Source organism: Emydura macquarii, unplaced genomic scaffold, assembly GCF_026122565.2.
Source record: "Emydura macquarii macquarii isolate MOO-44397 ecotype Brisbane River unplaced genomic scaffold, CSIRO-AGI_Emac_v2 contig_2834, whole genome shotgun sequence".
NCBI lineage: Eukaryota > Metazoa > Chordata > Testudines > Chelidae > Emydura > Emydura macquarii.
Genome location: NW_027132971.1, coordinates 4,641,462 through 4,663,089, shown reverse-complemented (window position 1 = coordinate 4,663,089; position 21,628 = coordinate 4,641,462). Strand labels below are relative to the sequence as shown.

Sequence of the window (21,628 nt, the reverse complement as noted above, 5' to 3'; positions counted from 1 at the left end):
ATGCCTCCTCTGAGCCACATGAGAGACACTGTACATTACCTAATACACTTTCACAAATCTATTGGAACTGGGAGTCTAAGGATTTAGTCAATTTTCAGCTCCTTCTGTTCTTTAAAAAGATTTCCCAAGCTGTACTAAAGTCATTACACCAAATGAAACCTCTCAAAGTATTCACTCAGTTCAGAGCTCTATGTATCAGACAAGTACGGTATATTGAATTATACAATAACCACCTGTTTCGAGTACACACAAATGTCAAGTTTCACCTAGTTTAGAGTCAAAACTACACAAACACGTCAAACTTTGCAGTTTCTACTCAAAATCATAAATCCCTCCCATTTCCCAAGGATTCTTATCCCACAAATAACTCCAAAATACCCTCTTACCTTTTGCAGTCTTTGGGGAGCAGTGGCTTGTAGCCCTCTCTGCTCCCCTATCTTTTACAGCAGCAATCTAGCCCACTCGCCTGCACTTGGGAGCATGACTCTGGCCAGAAAAATAAGCCTCTCTCTACTCACAATCCAAGATTTTTAAAGGGACTGGGCTGCCTGTCCATCCAGTCATTCAGCAGCCAGGGGATCCAAAAGGCTCCACTGGGTCTTGCTACGATGACTACTTACCTTACATGTCCTGAAATACCTTAAACAACAACAACAACATCCCAGAGCCTGTTGCAGGGTTGTGGAAGCCTATGGTAAGGTAGACAGGGAAAAGGTGGCTTCAAACTGGGCTAAGTTTGATAACATTCAATGCACTTGTCAGGTTCTATTAGAAAAGGTTCACAAAGCTCTGTTTTTTTACGTGCTTTTATGTTTCAATATGTAACCTTCTGCAGAGAATGAATGCAGGTTGCAGAATTTAACTATGACTAACTGAAATCTATTATTTATGACCCATTTTCTTTATTCTCTGCTTTTTAGTTAATCTACATTTATTCCCATTAAATAGTCATAAATGCATGTGTTTTTTAAAATGAGTTTACTACCTCTGTATTGCAAAGAATATTTCACAGTGATATTTTTAGAACTAGGAGAATAAAATTAAGACAACCCAGTACACAAAAATGAATTAAGGTTCCGAGGACACAGTTCTGAGGACACTGAGCCAGGAGAAGCAATCATAAAACAATCTATTTACAAGTTTAATGCATCTGTTTAAGGCATTTTAAATAAAACCCTATCCTAAGTCTCTGGAATCTATATAGATAGCCCATAATGATTTTTGCGTATGAGACAGGTATTTTCAAAGAGGGTTTTCTAAATTCATAGCAGTATACTACATGTCAAATCTGTAGTGGCATAGATTAATAAGTATGCAGACTTGAAAAGACAAAACAAACTAATGTGCTGCAGAAGAAGGTACATTTTTCTAAATCTCTTACCTGCATTTGTACATCATCCCTGGGTCAGCAAGAGCTAAGCAGAAGTCAAAAAAGGCAGACACAAGGATTAGTGCGTCAAGGATAGCAGATGTTAATCAATCTGGCAGGCTTCTGCAATTTTTCAAAAAACTAGGCTGGTTTATTAGAACCTCCCACTTTGCCTTGCGAAGGTCATGTCATATTCACATTCTCCTCTTCCTCAATCACAGATTATTTGCTGAGATAGGGAGGAGACATTTCTGTGTTATTGGTTAAAGTTCTATAAATACACACACCCTCACTGTCATATAGACTAACTTTTCTTAAGGTGGACCGATTTCTGGGCATTTGTTTCACTTGATTGCCCAGCTTACATTCCTGGTTAGCTATCTGTAAGTCAAATGTAGCCAATAAACCTCACTTCATTCCCTTTAGGCTGTTCTGACTCTCAAGAACGCTATACTGAGGCACATGACCACGAGGCAGAGAATAGCCTTTTTCAAAAAGACAAAGGGCAGACCAACGAGCTATGATGTGAAGTTATTGATTAGGATGGTGCCACCAGAAACAGCAGCAGGATTGAAAGGGAATTTTGAGCTATGCTGCAGGCAGTGACCAGGCAGCTACCCCACAGAATGTCTGGACCAAAAAAATCAAGCAATTCCTTATTCTTAGATTCTGCTTCATCTCCCCTGCAGATGTGCTGAAAGTGCAGAGAAAAACTGATCAGGTTCTACAATGCTCTGCTGCTCTAACTGCCAACTGAGCCCCTCACAAAGAGCCCTCTGGCAGTGCCCCGAGTGTTTCTGTATAGCTGCAACCTGCCAGCCACACATCAGTCACACTCTGGTTTCCACCAGTCATAGTTTCCACTTGCAAGGTGATCCAACACACACCCAGTCCTGGATTTTTCCCCAAAATGTGTGTTCTGCACTGTCCAGATATATAAGGTCGAAGAGGAGCAATATATAACAGTTTGCTACTCTAAATGGAGTTACCCACACCATTCACAGATTAGTTCTGATTAAAGACTAAAGTGTATTTATCTACAAGGAGATAGGTTTTAAGTGAGTACAAGTATAAGGCATTAAAGTAAAAAATAGTCACAAGAGAAATAAAGATAAAATGCTTCCTAGTACTAACACTTAAACAGGTAATAATCAAGTGATCCATCCTGTCGCCCATTCCCAGCTTCTGGCAAACAGAGGCTAGGAATACTTCAAAGCATGATTTTGCATCTCTACCCTAATAGCCATTGATGGGCCTATCCTCCATGAACTTATCTTGTTATTTTTTGAACCCTGTTATAGTCTTAGCCTTCACAACATCCTATGGCAAAGAGTTCCACAGGTTGACTGCACTGTGTGAAGAAATACTTCCTTATGTTCATTTTAAACCTGCTGAATATTAATTTCATTTGGTGACCCCCTAGTTCTTGTATTATGAGGAGTAAATAACGCTTCCTTATTTACTTTCTCCACAACAGTCATGATTTTATAGACCTCTGTCATATCCCCCCTCAGCCCTCTCTTTTCCAAGCTGAAAAATCAGTTTTATTAATCTCTCCTCATATGGAAGCTGTTCCATACCCATAATCAATTTGTTGCCCTTTTCTGTACCTTTTCCAATTCCAATATATCATTTTTGAGATAGGGCAACCAGATCTGTATACGGTAGTCAAGACGTGGGCGTACCATGGATTTATAATGAGGTAATAGGATATTTTCTGTTTTATCTATCCATCCCTTTCCTAATGATTCCCAACATTCCATTAGCTTTTTTGACTGCTGCTGCACATTGAGGGGATGTTTTCAGAGAACTATCCACAATGACTCCAAATCTCATTCTTGAGTGGTAACAGCTAATTTAGACCCCATCATTTTGTATGTATAGTTGGGATTATGTTTTCCAATGTGCATTACTTTGCATTTATCAACATTGATAAATATTTATTTTACAGTTAGAAAGTTTTTCCTGATGTCTAAATGTAAATCTCTCTTGTTGCAATTTAAACCTATTACTACTTGTCCTGTCCTTAGTGGATAGAACAATTTATCACCCTCATTTCCTGCATTTGTAATGCTTGCTTTTGGGTTAATTGCAATTATCTTTAAAATAATGATACATGCTTTCAGCCTTAACTCCATCTTAACTTAGTTTTTATCTGGGGAGTTCCTTGGTTTTCTGCAGATTATAAAAAATTTCACACTGTAATACTAAACAAAAAACCCAAAGAGAAACTACCATGCTATATATGAAATATGTAGTATCAGCCTTAAATATATTATTTAATAATTTTTAACTTAAGGGCAAAATACACCAGAGAAAAACAGTCAGTCAGAGCATACTGGCCAGTTAAGATGGCTATACAGCTGCTTTGCACTGTCAAAGCAGTGCAAAGCAACTCAAATGTAGTGGTTAATCTGGCCTTTAATTTGCAATCCATATATTGATTTAGAGGGTGATATTACAGAGACAGAAACTATGTGAAAGGAAGGGTGAGGATGAGCCCAATCTCCAGCTCCTACTTCAAGGGCTCCCCCCAATGCTTCTGGTTCAGTTTCCCCAGCAGCGCTACCTTGGTGCATAGCAGAGCTAAGGCAGAAGAGTCATGGGGAGTTGTCTTTCAAGCATTGATGCTCAAGTTAGTATGCAGCTACAGAACTGTTCAAGAGCAGTGACAGCTGGGCCAAGTAAACTGTAGTCTCCTGTCCATCTTTGAGCCACCACAACCAATAGAACTGTTGCATGAAAATTAGCTCTCGAGACACAGTGGTAATTGGTTTAGTTACTTCAACCCCTCAGTTAATATTAAGTGGGGCTACTGTGACTTTAGAACTGACCTTGCCTGTAGTTTACATAATTACTGTATAACAATTAGATTAAAAAAATTGTTAATATAAACTTCAATTGTACCCTAATCATGTCAAATATAAGCTATGGATGAAACTTCAATCAATTTTAACTATTGGGAATGTTTGAAGAGTTTGTTTTATTCTATTATTACTATCATTTGAGTTAAAAAAAATAAATCTAAATGCAGCTGATAAATTCCTTTAAGAACCCAGTGTTTAATTAAGTTTAACTCAAACTAATGACAGATGACAGATTAATAACATTCCAGGATAGTTTAGGTTCAGAGTGACAATCTGTTGAGTCAGGTGAAGCAATGGAAACAGCTACAAACATGTTGAGAGCTTTTTGTTTAAAATATTACTATGTTTATTTATCGCTGAGATTTGTGGTCTGTTACAATCCAATTTTAAATTCTCAGAGATTTTTGACTTTTTTACATTTTATGAATTACACTTGTACAACAGCATGGGCTTTATAAAATTCTGAAAATTTATTCATTCTTTAGCTCAAAGAGAAAGTGCTGTAAATTTGGGGAGGTTCCAGAATATTTTTCACATACAACAAAGATGTGAATCCCAGCTTTAACTGCGAAATGGAACTCAATCTTAATTGTAGAGTCACAACCAGGGCTTCCATAATTAAACATGAGATATTTTCAAACCATTGTTTTTTAAAAAGTTGATGGTATTTATAGATTATATTCAGGGAGTGGAATTAAAATGTGAAAGTAATAAACTTTTGGGGGGCAGGGAGCATCTTTCTGTTGTGTGTTAGTACAATTGAGCCCTCATCTCTGCAGCCCATAAGCCCTACCACAATACAAATAATATAAAACTGTAATATAAAACATGACAATACTATTTGTTAGACTGCTTTGTAAAGATTCTGGGTGATTTTCTACAGGACTTGTCACTTAAGTGCTTTTGAAAATTCCACCCTTCATCTTTAAAGGGAAAATGTATTTCAAATATTGTTGTCTGTTTTGTTTGGATGATTTGCAGGATTAGCTAATAGTGATCTATCTATGAATATATTTGTCCAGGGAATAATGCCTATAGTGGCTGTGTTAGAACTGTATATCTATTTTTAAATGGACTTAATATTTTAAATGAGAGAAAAAAGAACCAGTAACTCACAACCAGACATTCTGATATCTGACAGCAGCCAGACACAGCCCTTTATCTCATTCTCCATTTAATGCAGGATCTAATATGTAGCAGTTATTCCCTTACGTAGATAAGCACTCTCTCAGCAGTGCCAGGGTCCAGACTATTTAAAGAAATCACACCAAATAAGCGCACAGAAGAAAAACATCTGCAATAGTGAGAACAACTGTGGGGATATGCAATTATAGCATGAATGTGTGCAAAACTGTATGTTCAAATTTCTCCGATGGGTGCAAATCCCTAAAGGGCACGAGACACCAGTTCATTTAAACAAATTCCAGGCTGCAGAAAAGCTGAGTATATATCTTGTGAATGATCAATCATTTCTAGCAAGTGATGAAGTGTATTTTATGTAAATACTAGAAGAAGAAGAAGAAGAAGAGATTGCTCAAATGGCATACAGAAGAGCGTTATATAGGATTAATATGTATGTCCTCACTGTTACAAGATTTCTGCAAATCCAATGTTGCAATTCACTTTTTAATAAACTGTTTGAAACACGGAACTTTCTTGTAATTAATCCTCTCTTCCTTACATCATCTTAAGTACGCACATTACGTTACAAAACCACCAGGGCAGAACACTATTACTCATTTACTATCAGCTAGCCATATTTGTTTTTAAAAGTAGAACATGTAAATATTTTAATCTTGTTTGCTAATCTCTAGCAGTACGTTCTCTTTTCTGGATAAATGTATGATAAGTTTTGTCAAGCTTTTAGGGCTCCTACAGTTGAGTATCTTCTAAGGCAGGCAACATGGGAAACAATTCACTAACTTTTCCCTCCCATAAAGAACTGTTAAGAAATAACCTGAGGTCATAACTTCCCTGAGAATCTGGAGATCATTTAACAGCTCTCCCAGTTCCAAAGCAGTAACAATTCCACTCTCCTCTCCATAGAACAGAGCCTACAATACCCAGCAGCTTTCCCCTTTTAGCTAGGTAAAGAAGACTAACCTATCCAGGCTTTATATCAAACATATCTCATCAATATAAAAATTGGCAGTCTTCTGCATTCCTCACTTGTTATTTATCAAACCCTTTATGTTGAATTGTCATGGGGCCAAAACAAGCTCTGAATTTACACTAACCATTTCCTCCTTAACTGTGATCATGTAGTATTTGTACAGGAAGGGACAGAGGAGTGATGGTTAGGAAAGGAAGGGCACAGTTGACTTTTCGTTAATGTGGTAATAGAGTCCAATAATATTACTGATTTTCCTGGTATAGGTCAATCTGAACTACTTATTGTAAATCAAGAAATAAGTAGGGAATTATACAAAAAATGTTAGTCCACAGCAATCAAATTAAGATGACAACTTAGCAGCAGATGACTGTAAATGAGGTGGAAAGTACTGTTGAGGATTAATATGGTCATATTAATTTCCATATATATATTTTGGTCATCTCCCTTTTGATTGCATTAATGTCATAATGCAAATTGGAGTTCACAGTATTTATTTCAGACAGCTTTAAAATTGTAACTATTCAGTAACACCAAAAAGTTCTCTCTTGGAAGGTTTAAAATCATCTACAGTATGTCAGAAAATTCTAGAACCAGCAAGGGTAGAAACAGAAGGGGAACATTATCTTTAACTATGTGAGAAAGGATAATGGAAGAAAGTCTCTTTCTGTGAGAAACAAAAAGATCAGACATGCAGGTTCAAAGAGACAGTCTATTAAATATATTATTTTACATTTATTTAGTAACTTTAGTCAAAAAGGCTGTGGAAGAATTTTATAACCTTTAATTATATTCCACGATACCTCTTAGAGGGAGGTAGCAGATATCGAAATCATCTCACCATTGAAATGTAGCTATCTTTGGGGGGAAATTCCTAGCATTCTTCAAAAATTATAGGAAATTCTTTCAAAAACAAAAGAACATTAGTGAGGTTGCAGAGTGAAGCACTCAAAAGTTAGGAAATGCTAGAATTAAGGTTCCCCATGCAGCCTTCTCTCCAAAATAAATAAGGAAGCGGGGTGGATCAGTCAGCCTTCTCTCAGATCCTGACTGCATAGTAACGTGCTGGGCTCCATGCATAGGTGTGTGTGTGCAGGTTTAGCAACTCATGCCTCACCTGCTCATTTGAACTACACTAGCTCTGCTGAAGGGAGTTCCACTGCAACAATAGAAGAGCGGGCTGGATTTGTCCCAAGAGAGGCATTAACTGTCTGATGTTAACTCTGATGTCTTTGTGCTGGTGCTTGTTTTACCTCTCAAAACTGCCATGTCTGAAACTTCCTGGAGGCTGAAATTTCCTATGTACCCCAAAGCCCGGTGTATGTTTCGAGCACTGGTATGGAGTAGAACATATCTTCTGGCTAGTGACTTGCAGGATGATTTGTTAAAAGTTGGTAAAATATTATTTCCTGGTGAGAGTCTTAAATATTTTACAAAGCATTTTAGTCATGTTCTGCTTATGGATATAAACGCCTTACAACACCACAAAAAACAAACAAAACCCCTCAACCTTTAATTTGCTAACAAGGCTAACAGAGATGTTTAGGGTTTCTTCAGCTTTTAGTTGCACAATACATTATGCAAGTATACAAGTACTCACTTAGCTTGAAATATTGAACTAAGTGAGTACATCTGTACTTGAACAACATATTGTGCAACTACAAAGCTGAAGAAACCCTAAACACCCTTGTTGGATCCACAATTTTTTTCCAGTTTAAACCATAATCTAAGGTTTGGGATCATTTTAAGAGTTTCATTTATGTTCAAGGCCTTAAAACAGCTCAGATAATTTGAAAACAAATTCAAGAACGCAATCTGCAGAAATATCAAACAGGCTCGTTGTGCAAAACAACTCCAAATCCAGCCACTAATATCGCAAAAACTTCTTAAAGGACTATTCTGCAACAATAATGGAAGGAAAGAGATGCTTCTGCTGGACCGCTCTGAAAGCAGCAAAATTGTGTCCATTATGGATCTTCTGCATAGTAAACCAGCTAATCAAACCTAACTGCATAATCCAAACACCTAAACCAAGTACCAAACACTGAGAAGAGCTCTCATCCTTTGCAAAAAAGATCAATTGTATAAGGGAGAAATGCTCAGAGGCAGTAAATCCTAATCCACAGCAGAAGACATTAACCACGCCACAAGAGTATGGCACCCTCACACACAATAAAATTCTATAAACCCTTGTGAATATTTGAGCCACCACTTGTGAAACACATCCATGCTTCTCCTGGCTCGTAAAAACAAGAATAGAAAATTAGGTCCTGTGATAACATAAATCTATAAAATATACAAGAGCTTTCCTGATTCTCCAAAAGCCAATGGGTAATGCAGAAGACATCTTTACCCTCTCACTTGTAGACAAAATCACTGAGACACTGGTGATGGTCATGCTCCAGTAACCTGTGGTATCTGTTAAAATACCTTGAAATTGGACTTCAGGCCAGGACACAGCATAGAGCTATAAATTTAAAGATTACCTTCTCGTGTCAATGGATGGAACAACAAGTGGCCTGTTCACAGCTTTCAACACAGTAAACCAACTAGTACTGCTAACCCATAGCTGGAGGAATGGCTTCAACCATTCAGTCATTCCTCTGCAGCAGGACCACAGGTGGAAAGGGCAATTGCTCCTCTTCCCCAAAAACCCTCAGTCAAGGAGCCCTACAGTGATATATCCTTTCCCACTTCATCTTCACTATCTATGGGACACCACTTGCAGAGGTTGTAAGATCCTAAGGATTTCACTACCAAAAATACCTTTTGTATACATCTTCTTTATTCAACCAATGCCATCACACAGATGTCACAATGCCTACAAGAGTTTCTAAATGAAGAGCAGCTAGCTCAAACTTAGCCTGGGCAAGAATGAAATGATACTAGACATTGCTGTGCTAAATAAAGAATTTTAATAAAAATTAAATAAACTAAGAACCTTCAGCATTCTTGGAATCATTCTGGTAAAAACGGGTAATAGGGAATGAAAAGACACAAGAGAACCAATTTTCTCATCTAAAAAAACAGGGATAATTTAAAGTTTTGAACTTACAGTATCAGATAAGTGTAGGGTTGGAATTGCTGAATTATTTATCCTTATTATTTTATATCATTTGGAATATAAAATATGGTTAAAACTTCATTAAATGTAACAAATGAGACTTACCTGATTTCCTGTTCCATGCCAGTTCCATGCTCCAACAGAGTTCCATGGTGGCCATGCCATCACCAGCATGGTGCCTGCTGGGACATCACTCAGATCAGAAGCAGAATAGCTATATCAGAAAAGTTATTTTGAGGACCTAGAGTTGGGGGGAAAAAACAAAAAACAATAAGTTTAATGCTGGGCTAAAAGGCATTCAGAACATTAGAACTATTAGAGGCATTCAGCACATACCAAGTTGCTGATATTTTGTAATTTATCTTTGCAAGACATGGATTTTTAAAAGGTTGCACTGATCTGTTAAGTGCCATAGACCCATCTTGCTTCTGTCATCTTTGAATGCTGCATTATGTTTTGTTTTTTCTGGAAAGGGTTGTTTTGGACGAGTCACTTTTTGCAATTGATAATGACAGTTACGAGTCTGAAGCTAACTAGAAAAAGAGCAGTACAAGTACCATTAATATCAACAGAGTTCCATGCTTGATGTAGTGTCAGGAGTGTTGCCCTAACAATACTGAAATTTTGCTTTTTGTGCATGCATACACACACACAGACACACACTTGCCCCCTACACAGATATGTACAGTGCAAATGTAGGAAAATTCTTGTTCTACTCACTATTTTATGAAAGAAGCCAAAAACAGAGTAAATTAAGTAATTTTCATCACATAGCAAGCAGGTATGGGTAGGGAGAATGAGACAAGAACTGGCAGGGGGAGGAAGGCTGGGCACAGAGGCAAGCTGGATGGGATAGGAGGAGAAGGGAGATCAGGCTTTCGGGAACTGGAGCAGAAGAGTTTATAAGCATGAGAGCACTTCTCCTTTCTTGCCATTTCTCTATTCAGGGTCGGAAAAAGGCTATAAAATTCCCCAAAACTCATGACTGTACAACTAGCTGTCATGCAAATTGGTCTCTCTATGGTCCACTGATATCCAGTACATGTATCTTTTCTTCTGGTTGGCCAAGTCTCTGTTCCATACATTAGGATGGGTCGAAATACAGTTTTACACACTCTACCTTTTAACTTTGGAATTTTTTTTAATCACAGAGAATTAATTGGAGATCAACTCCTGCCATTTGCACCAAGCAGCTTTGGTATGATGCCAGCCATCACTCAGTAAGGTACCGTTGTCAGTAACCATTAGTCATAGGTATTTAAATTCTCTCTCTCTTCTATGTTCTCTGTCTGTAATATCTTTTATGGTCCTCCTCCCTCAAGTTATCAAAGCCTCAATCTTCTCAGCATTCACTCTAAGTCCCATCTACTCAAAACTGTGTTGCCACTGTTCAGAGTTGGCTTGCAGAGTCTCACAATCCTCCACACATATCATTAAATCACGAGTGAATAGCATATTCCAACGTATTACCCTTAGGATATTCTCACTTATTACGTCCATGACAACCGCAAACAAAAGAGGCTGTAGACCCATTTGGTTTTGACTCTGATAGATACTCCATTGTACATAACCTGGATAAGATGGTCATATGTTTTTGGCACATCTCTCCGTTGCAAAACTCCATCAAACTAATTTTCCTGGTATGTGATTGTGGACTTGGGAGTGTACAAAGACAATACCCAGTTGCTGTCTCTTTTCTCTGAACTTCTCCATGAAGATTCATAGAGCAAATATGGCATCAAATGCACTCCTTCCCAGCATAAATCCATTCTGACCCTTCCAAATTTCAACTGTTCCCTGCAGATGCTTTTTAGTAATCATCTCCCATACTTTCATAGTGTGTGATGTCAGCTTAATTGGGAAATAATTAGCACACTTTGTAATATCTTCTTTATGTTTAAAAATAGTAACCACAAAGCTTTTACAACATTCATATGGCATTTTCTTTTTTAAGAATATCGCTGAAGAGACTTGTAAAATACTTGACACCTTCCTTTCCCAATGATTTCAACAATTCCACTGGTACTTCATCACGCCCAGGTGCTTTCTCCTTTTCCATTTTCCTAAGTGCCTCTACAACCTCTTCTTCCTGTATGCAATCTATCATGCACCAGTTCATCTTACATGTTCTTAATTCCTCCTTTGCATTCTCCTCACTCATTCAAATAATCACTCCAGACTTAGTTGGTTGAGTCACCGTTCATTTGCAATATATTATGTTCATGTCTCATATATGCAAACTCATTCACATCCTACATCATTTTCTCTCTTCCCTTAGCAAGTTGTACAAGGTCTTTTCTCCCTCATACCCTCCTAGTCAGTTATATAGTTCATCACAGGCCAAATTTTTAGCTGTCACAACACTTCTTTTGACCTCCTTTTTTCCTTATATATGCCATATTATCACTGCTCAAAAAACTGGATTTCCTTTTTAAAGGTTACCCTTTTTCTTCAATGGATTATTTCACTTTTATTTATTTATTTTTTAAAACACCGAGCCAAGCAGGCTGAGGTCTGATAGAGGGCAGCAACCAGATGCAGCCTTCAGATTCCTAGAGAACAAGGATTTCCAGCTCTTGAAACCTCTTCCTGAGGGAGGGAAGAGAAGATCTCTAGCGCCTATTGCTCCTTCCAAGAAAGAGAAAAATTCATTGTGGCTCCTAAGGGAGAGACATGCAGCCAACCCTGGTGCATGAGCCAAGGGTATAAAACCAGTTCTCACGCTTCAAGCAGCTACCAGCTTATTGAGCTCATGGCTACTTTCTCTTCACATTAAATGGAGAATAGGCCAATTAATATGACTCATTATTTGAGATACAAAACACATGTAGAACAAGGCCCTGGGACATTGTCATTATTCCCTCGCGCAAAACTACTCTTCCACTGGTGTGTTGCTTTCAGAAATACCCGCAAACTCTTCACCTATCTCATCATATTTTGTGTTTGCAAACGTATAGCTTGTTGAAAGCATTGCCTTGACAGCACCACAGACTGAAGTTCTTTCTCCAGCAGGCACAGAATGGGCAGCAGCTGTGCAATCTTCCCCATACTGGCTCCATCTATGTGCCTCAAATCTAGCCCAAGAGAAACCTGTAAGAGACAGAATTGCCGTGCTTACTCAGTTCTTGGCTTCTCTGCTGAGACTGCCACAAAGAGAGGACGTTAGTGCCATTTATGTTTGTTTATGATGCTCAAAAATGGACTGCAAACACCAACCTCACTTCAGATATGATGCCTAAAAATGAATCTAGAAAAATATTTGTAATGGTAAACACCAGTCCCATTTTTTTTTAATGTAAGCATCTTTGTATAGAAAATAAAGAATTAAAATACATTATTAAAGAAATGTATAAGCCAGCTTTTTCTGCCATTCTATAGGTATTTTTACAATGCGGTCTTTTAAAAAGCATTCTTCACTGGAAAAAAAAAAATCAGCCATTTATCACTAAACAATTTTCCAGCATTGTCATAGATAGCCATTAAACTACTACACTGTAGATTGTGATTTATAAGGCACATAAAGGTAACAATCTCTAAGTGATCACTCTATGCTGCCATTGAAAACATCTCATCTGTTGTAGCATGACATACAATGATTGGCAATGACGCACATATCTTATAATTATCCGCTGGTAATAACCGATCAGAAAGGATGACAGTTTAATTATACAGTACCTCTCCTGCTGGCAAATGACTGACTTCCAAATATTGTTGCTTTTCATCAACTTCTTAGTTAAAACACACACACACACACACACACACACACACACAAAACTCTTAAGCTTTATCCTCTCATCCCCCTGATTTTACATTGCACTTTACTTAATGACCAGAAGACTGAGATTTTAGCAGATGGCTTTCACTAAATGTAGTGTAAACTAGTTTGAATGAGCTTTCCTCTGCCATCTATTGATGATCTGGGGGAAAAGACCCCTGAATCAGACCATATTTGCACAGACACACCTACTTTGCCTAGATGATCAGCAGACAGTCCTGCTTTGCTGAAGTGATGGATTTTCACTAGTTTTAGGTTAAAATTCACTTTAAGTCTTGGATGAAGGAATAATGAAATGATATCCTTACTATATGACTAAAACTACTCATATTGTAGCTGCAATCTTTAAGAAGCAGCAAGACGAAAAGCATAATGAGAATAAAATGGTAACACTGATTAACTTTCTAGCAAAACAGGATGGGGAAATGTGGTGATGACATTTTAAAACGTATTAAAAACCAGGAATCTTTTCAAGAAACAGTGATAACTGAAAATCTTGAAGTGGTTTAAAGGGTATGACACACTATACTTGATGAAGATTATCTTCTGAGTTCACCTGCAGAACTCTCTGAACAAGAGTCTACAGCCGATTGCTTCTGCAATCACTATATCTAAATTAGATCAATTTTGTCAGACATTTCACAACTTGTGGCAAAGATAAAGTTAACTGTTTTTGAGAATTTAAGTGCATCTCCACTCACAAGTCAGGAAGAAGTAAAAGTGTAGAACTTAATTTCAGACAGGAAGAATTTTCTTGCAAACCAATACATGCTGTGGAAACTTCTCAGATCAAAGGTTGTAATGTTAGTGATGATAGAAGTGTTACAGCATTTGACTGTATTCTTAAACAAGCAACACACTTAGGACCAGATGTTGGAAAAGTACGTTTCAAATGTTGCAGAATCTCTTCAGGTATTTGGTCAAAGAATGCAATCTGGGAATCTACCAAGCATACTGGTCCTACAACACAGAGGCAAGGCCTTTGTACAAACAATCTCTGACTCCTCTTGCTTCTTCTTTGCTTTAGATTCTTCCATCTTCTACAGCATGTGCAAGAAACTGGTTAATATTTGGAAATATACACTCACAGTCAAGAAACAGCTAATGTGAAATAGGTGAGAAACTTATTTCAATTTGTGCAAATCTTCAGTTTAATGAAAAGTCCAGCATCAGAAGTTATGGATCTTTCAGACACAGATTCTGATGGGAGAAGTCACAAGGCAAAACTTGAGCTACGCTAGCATTTCCAAGATTATATTAGTAATTAAGCTGTTTAAATTATATTATACTTCTATACTTACAGGATGGCTTCCTTTGCCTATAATTATGACATTTACTCTATATATAATGATAATGCACTATTCAAGAGTCTGGTGTTTAAAGTTTGGATATATACCCAAATTTACTGTTGGTCCTTACTGTTGTGCTGTGTTAACTACATTATAATGAATGTGTATAAGGATGTTCATTTTCCGAGCTTTTTCTGTAGAGACATGAGTTTCTTTTGAAGCCGCATTAGAACATCAGATCTCTATTTACATACTATTTCTGAGCTCTACAGATATGATCTTCAATTTTGTTTATAAGTTGACAATATTGATGCTTTCTATTTTCAACATTTTTTCCTATTTAGAGATACATCAAAAGACCAAAAAAAAAAAAAAAAAAAAAAAAAAAAATTTAAGTACCTTAGTACGCGGCTCCATCTCTAATACTAGATATATTTGTCATTATTCAAAAGTAAAGAATTTATATTTATTTCATAAATATACCTAGCAGTACTTTCTATGTGTTAACTAAATTATACATAATACATCTCATTCTTAAAGAAGTACATACAGTTTAATTTAGATAAGCAAGTACCTATTGTAGATATTTCAATTTTCCCCAAAATTTCTGATTTTTTTCTGGGGGAAAAAAAAAAAAATTCAGAAAATGTTTTTTTCCCCCATGCCGTCAAGGTTTTTGGAAAATGTACATCTCTAAACACAGCAGAGACTGGGACTCACGGCTCCAACCACACACCAAAAGGGGCAGAAAGTACCCTGTTTTGGGAGTAAGACTGGCGCCAGGACGTGGGGATTGCTGTTAATAGAGTTAGGGTATAAATCTGTGCTTGTGTGTTGTTGACTGAGCAACATCATACTATTGCTGTGGTTAAGAGATGTGTGGCTCCCCATGAGGGGGCCCCCTGAACAGTCCCTTGAACTAACTGTTTTTGTGTCTGCCCAGATAAGTGTTGGTTTACATCTGAGTGTGGCATCTGTTTCTCAAGTTAATTCCTACCTCCTCAAAGGCGAAAGGGAACCAAGATGTTTGGGCCTAGTGAGAGGCAAGCAGTGTTCTCTCAGGTACAGAGCCTGAGATTTGGGATCCACTTAAACATCTTGTGTTCCTCCTACACCCTTCACACAGTACCTCCTCAATGTACCCCTTCTCCAAACACTCTTCCTCTCAGAAAAGATAAGCATGTTTATATTCATAGCACTGCCCAGACTATCCTCCCTCCCAACCAATCCATTTTTTCTTGTTCTTGACAGCTAGTGTTTTCACCCTCATCACTAATTCAGATAGGTCTCTTGCCTTGGCATTAGCCAACTGAACTTTTGAATAAATTGTCCAGCACTGTCCCTTTAAAAACAGCATTATCTATGCTAGAGGAACATTCACCTTATCAAAGTCAGTAGACACAACATTTGACCAACCTTAAATTTCAGGGTAAAATTTAATACTACAAAGGAGGCTGCACAGCCAATTTTATTAATAAAATGCATTGTTTGAGACTTTAGAATAAATTAGTGCACATTTTCTCTGTAATGAAAGGCTCATATCTGAGTTCAACTTTCCCTCACACTTAAACATCTATTCTCGTGAAAAGTCAAATTCTATAAAATTTCCTAGATTTTTTAACTCTCCAGGGCCATGTTCCTTACAGATGTTTGACTGCCAAAAAACTAATATTTTCTAGAAGTATGAGTCTATGCTTAATGTCAACCAGTGACTTAGCTGGAGTAAGAATGTGATTAAATAGTCCCTTTTGTATAAGACCACATCTGGCTGACCTTTTAGAATTGTATGTCATATAAAAGCTTAGAAAATTTTCATTCAGCAATCAGTTTAACATCTAATTTGAGCAGCCATTCTTTCCTTAATATTGCTGAAAATAAGCTGACCTCTTCATTTTCACATTTTGTAATACAGGAAGAGAGTGCCCTGTGTCTGCTAACCATGTCTTTATTGGTGCGGCCATCCGATTTAGGAAATCCATGTGTTGCTCAGAGAGAAGAAACAGCAGTTAATCCTGTCCAGAGAGAGAGTAGGAGGCAGAAAGGGAGAGAAATGAACTGCAGGTCCAGCAAGAAAGCCCAGCCCAAGGCAGGAAAGAGAGGAGCTGCTGATTCATGTGGGGCACTGTTTCCAAATTAAAGTGCCGGTCCTGAAAACACATGCTAAACTTTAAGCATGAGTAGTCCTACTGACCTTATGGACTAGTCCCATGTTTATAGGTATGTACATGCTTAAGTGTCTGCTGATTTGGGGCCTATTACACAGGAAAGACATTTCTACCAAAAATTTAAGGCACGCCTCATCTCACATTAATTTTTTAAAAACCCCACAATCCTGTCCTCCATGCTGTCTAAAGGGGTGCTTTCCTTGTATTATATATAATTCTTTGCTTGAATATAAATAGTGCAGGGTATAAATGCTTCGCAGGGTTGCCAACTCTTATGATTTTGGCTGAGGCCAGAGTCAATCTAGCAATGACGCAAGAAGCTCCAGCTCTCCCATGAATTTCAGCTCAGTCTTGGGGAAAACCCCCTCTGATGGGCTGCTTTCCCCACTGTCCTGCCTCATGGGGAAGAGTGGCTAAACCAGGGCTGCTGCAGGAAGCAAGAAGAACTCTCCACCACACCACCATTTTCACAGGAGGGGAGGGGGAAAAGAGGGAGCATAAAAAACCCAACAGCTGAGGATGACATTGCTCCCCCCATCTTCTTTTGTGATCAATGGGGCAGTTCCTCTGCTGGTCCTCCTCTCTTCCTCCTTTGCAACACCAGACCTGGGAAGGGACAGAAGAGGGAGAAGATGGAGCCCTCTGCAGCTTATCCCAGGCCTGAGAGAGTGTGAGGAAGCTTCTTAGAAGCTGCAGGAGGGGCACAGATGAGGTGACAAGGCAGATGTGAGGGTGAGGTCTCCTACAGCAGGGGCCAAAATCACCTTCATAAATTTGGGATCATTGGCAACGCTAATTGTCACATTCACACAATGGGGATGGGACGGAGGAGCTGAAAAATCAAGACAGAGCAAAACACAACATAAAAAAATATGTATCTTGATTTTAGGGAGATCTTGCTCATGATTTTTTTACTTTTGAGGTTGACACTACTGGGAGGGTACCTGTTTGTTTACTCTGTAAAATAATGAAGGTATTATTTGTTTATTTTAAAAAAAAAGATTCTGCTCTTCTCTTGTGAATTTTTCAGCAGACTGCCTGCTCACAAGAATAGACCAGACATGAAACAGCTGATGGCAAAAAGGCTTAATTTAACAACAAATAAAATTCTGATGGCAGTGTCTACAGAGACCAAGTACGATGTCATTGCAAATTACACTAATACAAAAGAAGGAAAATAATGTTATGCTAATTCATACAAACAAGGATGTTTTAGTGTGCAGAGCTAAATATATATATGGTTGGCTGGTTCTGCTTCTTGTTTTTCTATCCAGTCGTATATTTGGTTGTTCTTTGTTAACTGAGCCATAGTTTAGAGAAACTGGCACTTGATATGATGACTCCATCTATATGCCTGGCAGGAAAAGTGGTCATTCGTAATGAGTCTTATTTAAAACTCATCAGAGTTGGATCCAGGCCCAGGCCCTATGGCTGCCTTCCTAATTTCTCCAATAAGCCTGCTGAGTTTAGGAGATTTCAGAGAACAAAAGCATATGTTCCTCCATAACAAATGAAACTATTCACGGATGTCAAAAACAGAGGCAGTAAGCCTTAGCCAGAATTGATAGGAAGACTGAAATGATTACCTCAAACATGTCAGCAGCAGATTTGAGAATTACTGATTTGAAAAGTACAACTGAAAAATATTCATGTGTTATAACGAATGCTCTATATGACTAATGACATCTCGTAGGTCAATATCTTCCATGTTGTGTTAACAAACATGCAGAAAGCCCCTCTTGTTAAGACCTCTAACTCTAGGTCCACTGCCTTACTATTATTTCAGCTCATGCTGGCCCCAGAATAGTAAAAATAAATGATAAAGCCATGAGTGCTTGTGACTGAAAGAGCATAAGAAACAGGGGTCTTGATGCCTGCATGCACTCTGCTTCTTGTCTCTCCATATTCTTGAGGCCACAACAACATGATCTGCCTTGCCACTTATTGGCCTCTTGTAATCTGAACATCCACATTCCCTACACAGTGTATCTGGGAAGCAGTAATTTAGATGCATTTTGCAACAGCAGTTCAATAGGACACCCTGTTCCTTTGCTCTCCTCCTCCCCTCCACCCAAGCACAATACCCAGGTTGCATGGAGCTGAATTATAAGCATGGAAGCACTAGAGATTGCTGCAACTGAGAAGAAGGAAATGCTGTGGCATAGCCACGTTTCTGTTCAACAGAAACTCCTACTTCCTTTTCCATGTTTTCATTCTCACACTATGTAGTAGAGGGAAGCAGTAGACCCTTACAGAACAAATTGTAGGCTTATAACAGTTTTAGATGGGGGGGATGAGTTCTAAAGTTTGGCATAAAATTAATTGCGGAACAACTTCAAGATTAGTTTGCATATCTTCTCACAAAGCCAGCCAACTGCCAATAGAAGAGGGAGGGGACCTCTCAAAATAGCAGTTTATTTACAGTACACTGCTACTTCAAGTCAGATAATTTTATGGCCAATACTTCAGCGCAAAGCTAGCGAACTTCAGAACGCACCTCATCGGTTGCGCAGTGTAGATCACAGGAAATCCCATCCGAATCCCAACAAGCTATCAGTTTATACCATGAAGCATAACATTTGCTTACCTTTATTATTTTAGATTGCATAGTTAAAATGTCATTAACAGTCCTATAGTTACCCCAAAGATTTTAAGATCTAGCCAAAACATTTGTCTCAATAACCTCCCAAGAGAATGAATTCCATGGATCAACTTTATTGTTGTGTAAGGAATATTTCCTTATATTAAATCCTAATTGCACTGAAGTATTGAGTGACTCCTTATTTTAGGACAGGATGAAAAGGGATCCATTTTGTATTTATTTCACCTGTCCAGCATGAGCCAAATAAAAGGATAAATGTAAACACAGGGAAACTTGTAAATAATGGCTAAAGGGACTGCTACTACATTGCTGACCATTTGACAGATATTCACATAACACAAACTGATTATTATAACACGGAACTACTAGCATATGTTCCACTACATTTGACATTATAATTCATATTGGAATATATCTTTAAAGAACCAGTCATAGGTATACATGCTGGACACAGAGGAACAGATCCCCTCATAAAGACACTGCCTGGGCACAATATGGTGAATTTTCTTGCTTTTGTGGATTTTATCTGGGTAATTTTGCAGGCATAAACAAGGTGACCTATGCTTTATATGGAAAGTACAACAGTAATTTTTAAGGGGCAGAATGCAGTTGCATATTGGCCATCTAAGAGCTCAGTCCTACATAGGGATCTGCTAGCATGCAGATCCCAGCACCCTTTACTTCAGTGGGACTTCATCTAGGTTGCAGGGGCATACCTTATAATGCATCTTGATGTTTAACTACATCTTCTCATTAAACTGTTATTTCAAGACCTTGATTTAAAGAGATACATCCATTTTTTTAAAAAAATCACCTAAGAATATTCTGAAAAAAAAATCTTTTCTTCCCCTCACTTTGTGTATTTTGCACTCTTTTCTGTATAGTTACAATCACTGACAACAGTTTGTTTTCCCTGTTTGGGTAAGCAGCAAGAGAGAGGGGTTTTTAATAGGAAAAGGTGACTGAAAAATGACAAAATACTGGTGGGGCAATCAGAGGCAAAGGTAGGATGCAACACGATTGTTTTAATTGATTAGATTACAACTACACCGTTATTGAAACATTTCTTCTTTCAGTCAAATAAAGAGACACTAACACGAAAACAAGGAAGCCCAATGGATGTTGTTAAAGTTTGTAAAATACTCACGTCTGGGAACGCTGCAGAAGAGCACAGGCAGCATCAGTGGAGAGTTGACAGCACTGCAGCAAACTCACATCCCGCCCCCCGTGCTCTTTTACTTTCGCTTGTTAAAGAAACGCAAAAGGCTCTTTAAGCCTCAGCAGCGCTTTCTCAGGGAGGCAGAGCAAGAGACTGAAGCTGGCCGGGACCCCTTGCAGGAAACTCTTCCTTCCACGCCACTGTCAAACTTTCAGGTTTGCAAAGAAGAGAGAAACGAAGGGGGGAAGACACCTGCAATCTAGCAGGAAGGCTGGGAGCTTCACAGGCCACTTTTCACTGCTCTACGCCTAGCTGCCTATCAATCCATAAAGGGGAAGGAAAAGGTGTCACCCGCCCGTCTACACGGAGTTCCCTCCCCCCTGCACAGCCAAGGCGTGTCCCTCCCCCAGCTCGAGCTCTGCAGCCAGGGCTCCTAGGAATCCCCCGCCGCGGTGGTTTGTTTCAGTCTCGTCCCGCCCCACCCAGGAGGAGTTCTGGCCAAGTAGCCCTCAGTCAGGGCAGTGGAGGAAAGAGTGATCCCGCAGGGGAGAGGGGGTGGCTGAGCAAAGAGGGAACCTCCTGAGACGCCAGAGAGGTGGTGCCCGCTGCCCTCCCCGCTAAGGTACAGGTGGCAAGTTCTGTGCAGCTATGTGTACGAGCTCATTGGCAAACAACGTGGGTGTAACCAGGCCTTTCAGCTTTCAAATGTGCAGAGAGCTAATGTTCACCGAAGTCCTTAGACGTCACAGCTGTGGTGAGTAAAGTCCTGTGTTTAGCTCCAGGGCAACAGTAATCCCTACTGAGCAAGGGTAGGTTTCAACTGGAGACCTCCAGAAGAAAGACTCTGTAATTCATTGGCTGCTCTGAGGCTTGCAGGTGTCACCCATAAGTGCAATTTTAAGGAGGAAAGGGGAGGCTGTATTTATTAATTTACTTACAAAAGTCTACAGCAAAACCATTAAGGTTGCAAAGTCAAGTGGTCAGGAGTTAACCATAATTATGGCATAGCCTATCTGCATAATCTTAATTCTGTCAAATTGTGTATATGCCCTAGCATGGCCCTTGCTTACCATTTTTCCTGCATGGTTTGTACGGAGAACTTCAGCTTTACCTCTTCCACTTAAGCTGAAGGAGTAACTGGTATATAGCAGAAGTAGGTAGTTATCCTCAGTGTAGAGGGAGAATCATTAGAATGGGACCCAAGCTTTGGTGGTCATGGAATGTTGGC

The 21,628-nt window shown here is 38.7% G+C and overlaps 1 protein-coding gene across 3 annotated transcripts in view; it reads right to left on the bottom strand.

Annotated features, from left to right (window-relative positions):
* The window catches only part of IL15 (interleukin 15), a 62,885-nt gene extending 41,752 nt beyond the window's left edge, over positions 1–21,133 (bottom strand). Inside the window, exons 1-3 of one of the 3 annotated variants that reach the window (XM_067568018.1) lie at positions 20,389–21,133; positions 17,151–17,245; positions 9,516–9,651 (exon numbers count right to left, since the gene is read on the bottom strand). In XM_067568018.1, the coding sequence (XP_067424119.1) occupies positions 9,516–9,584 (69 nt within the window). In that variant the 5' untranslated portion in view covers positions 9,585–9,651; positions 17,151–17,245; positions 20,389–21,133. Of the gene's footprint in view, positions 1–9,515; positions 9,652–9,746; positions 9,887–17,150; positions 17,246–20,388 lie in introns of those variants that run through there. The other 2 variants (XM_067568017.1, XM_067568016.1) reach the window with 2 other exon arrangements.
* Between the last annotated feature and the right edge of the window lie 495 nt (positions 21,134–21,628).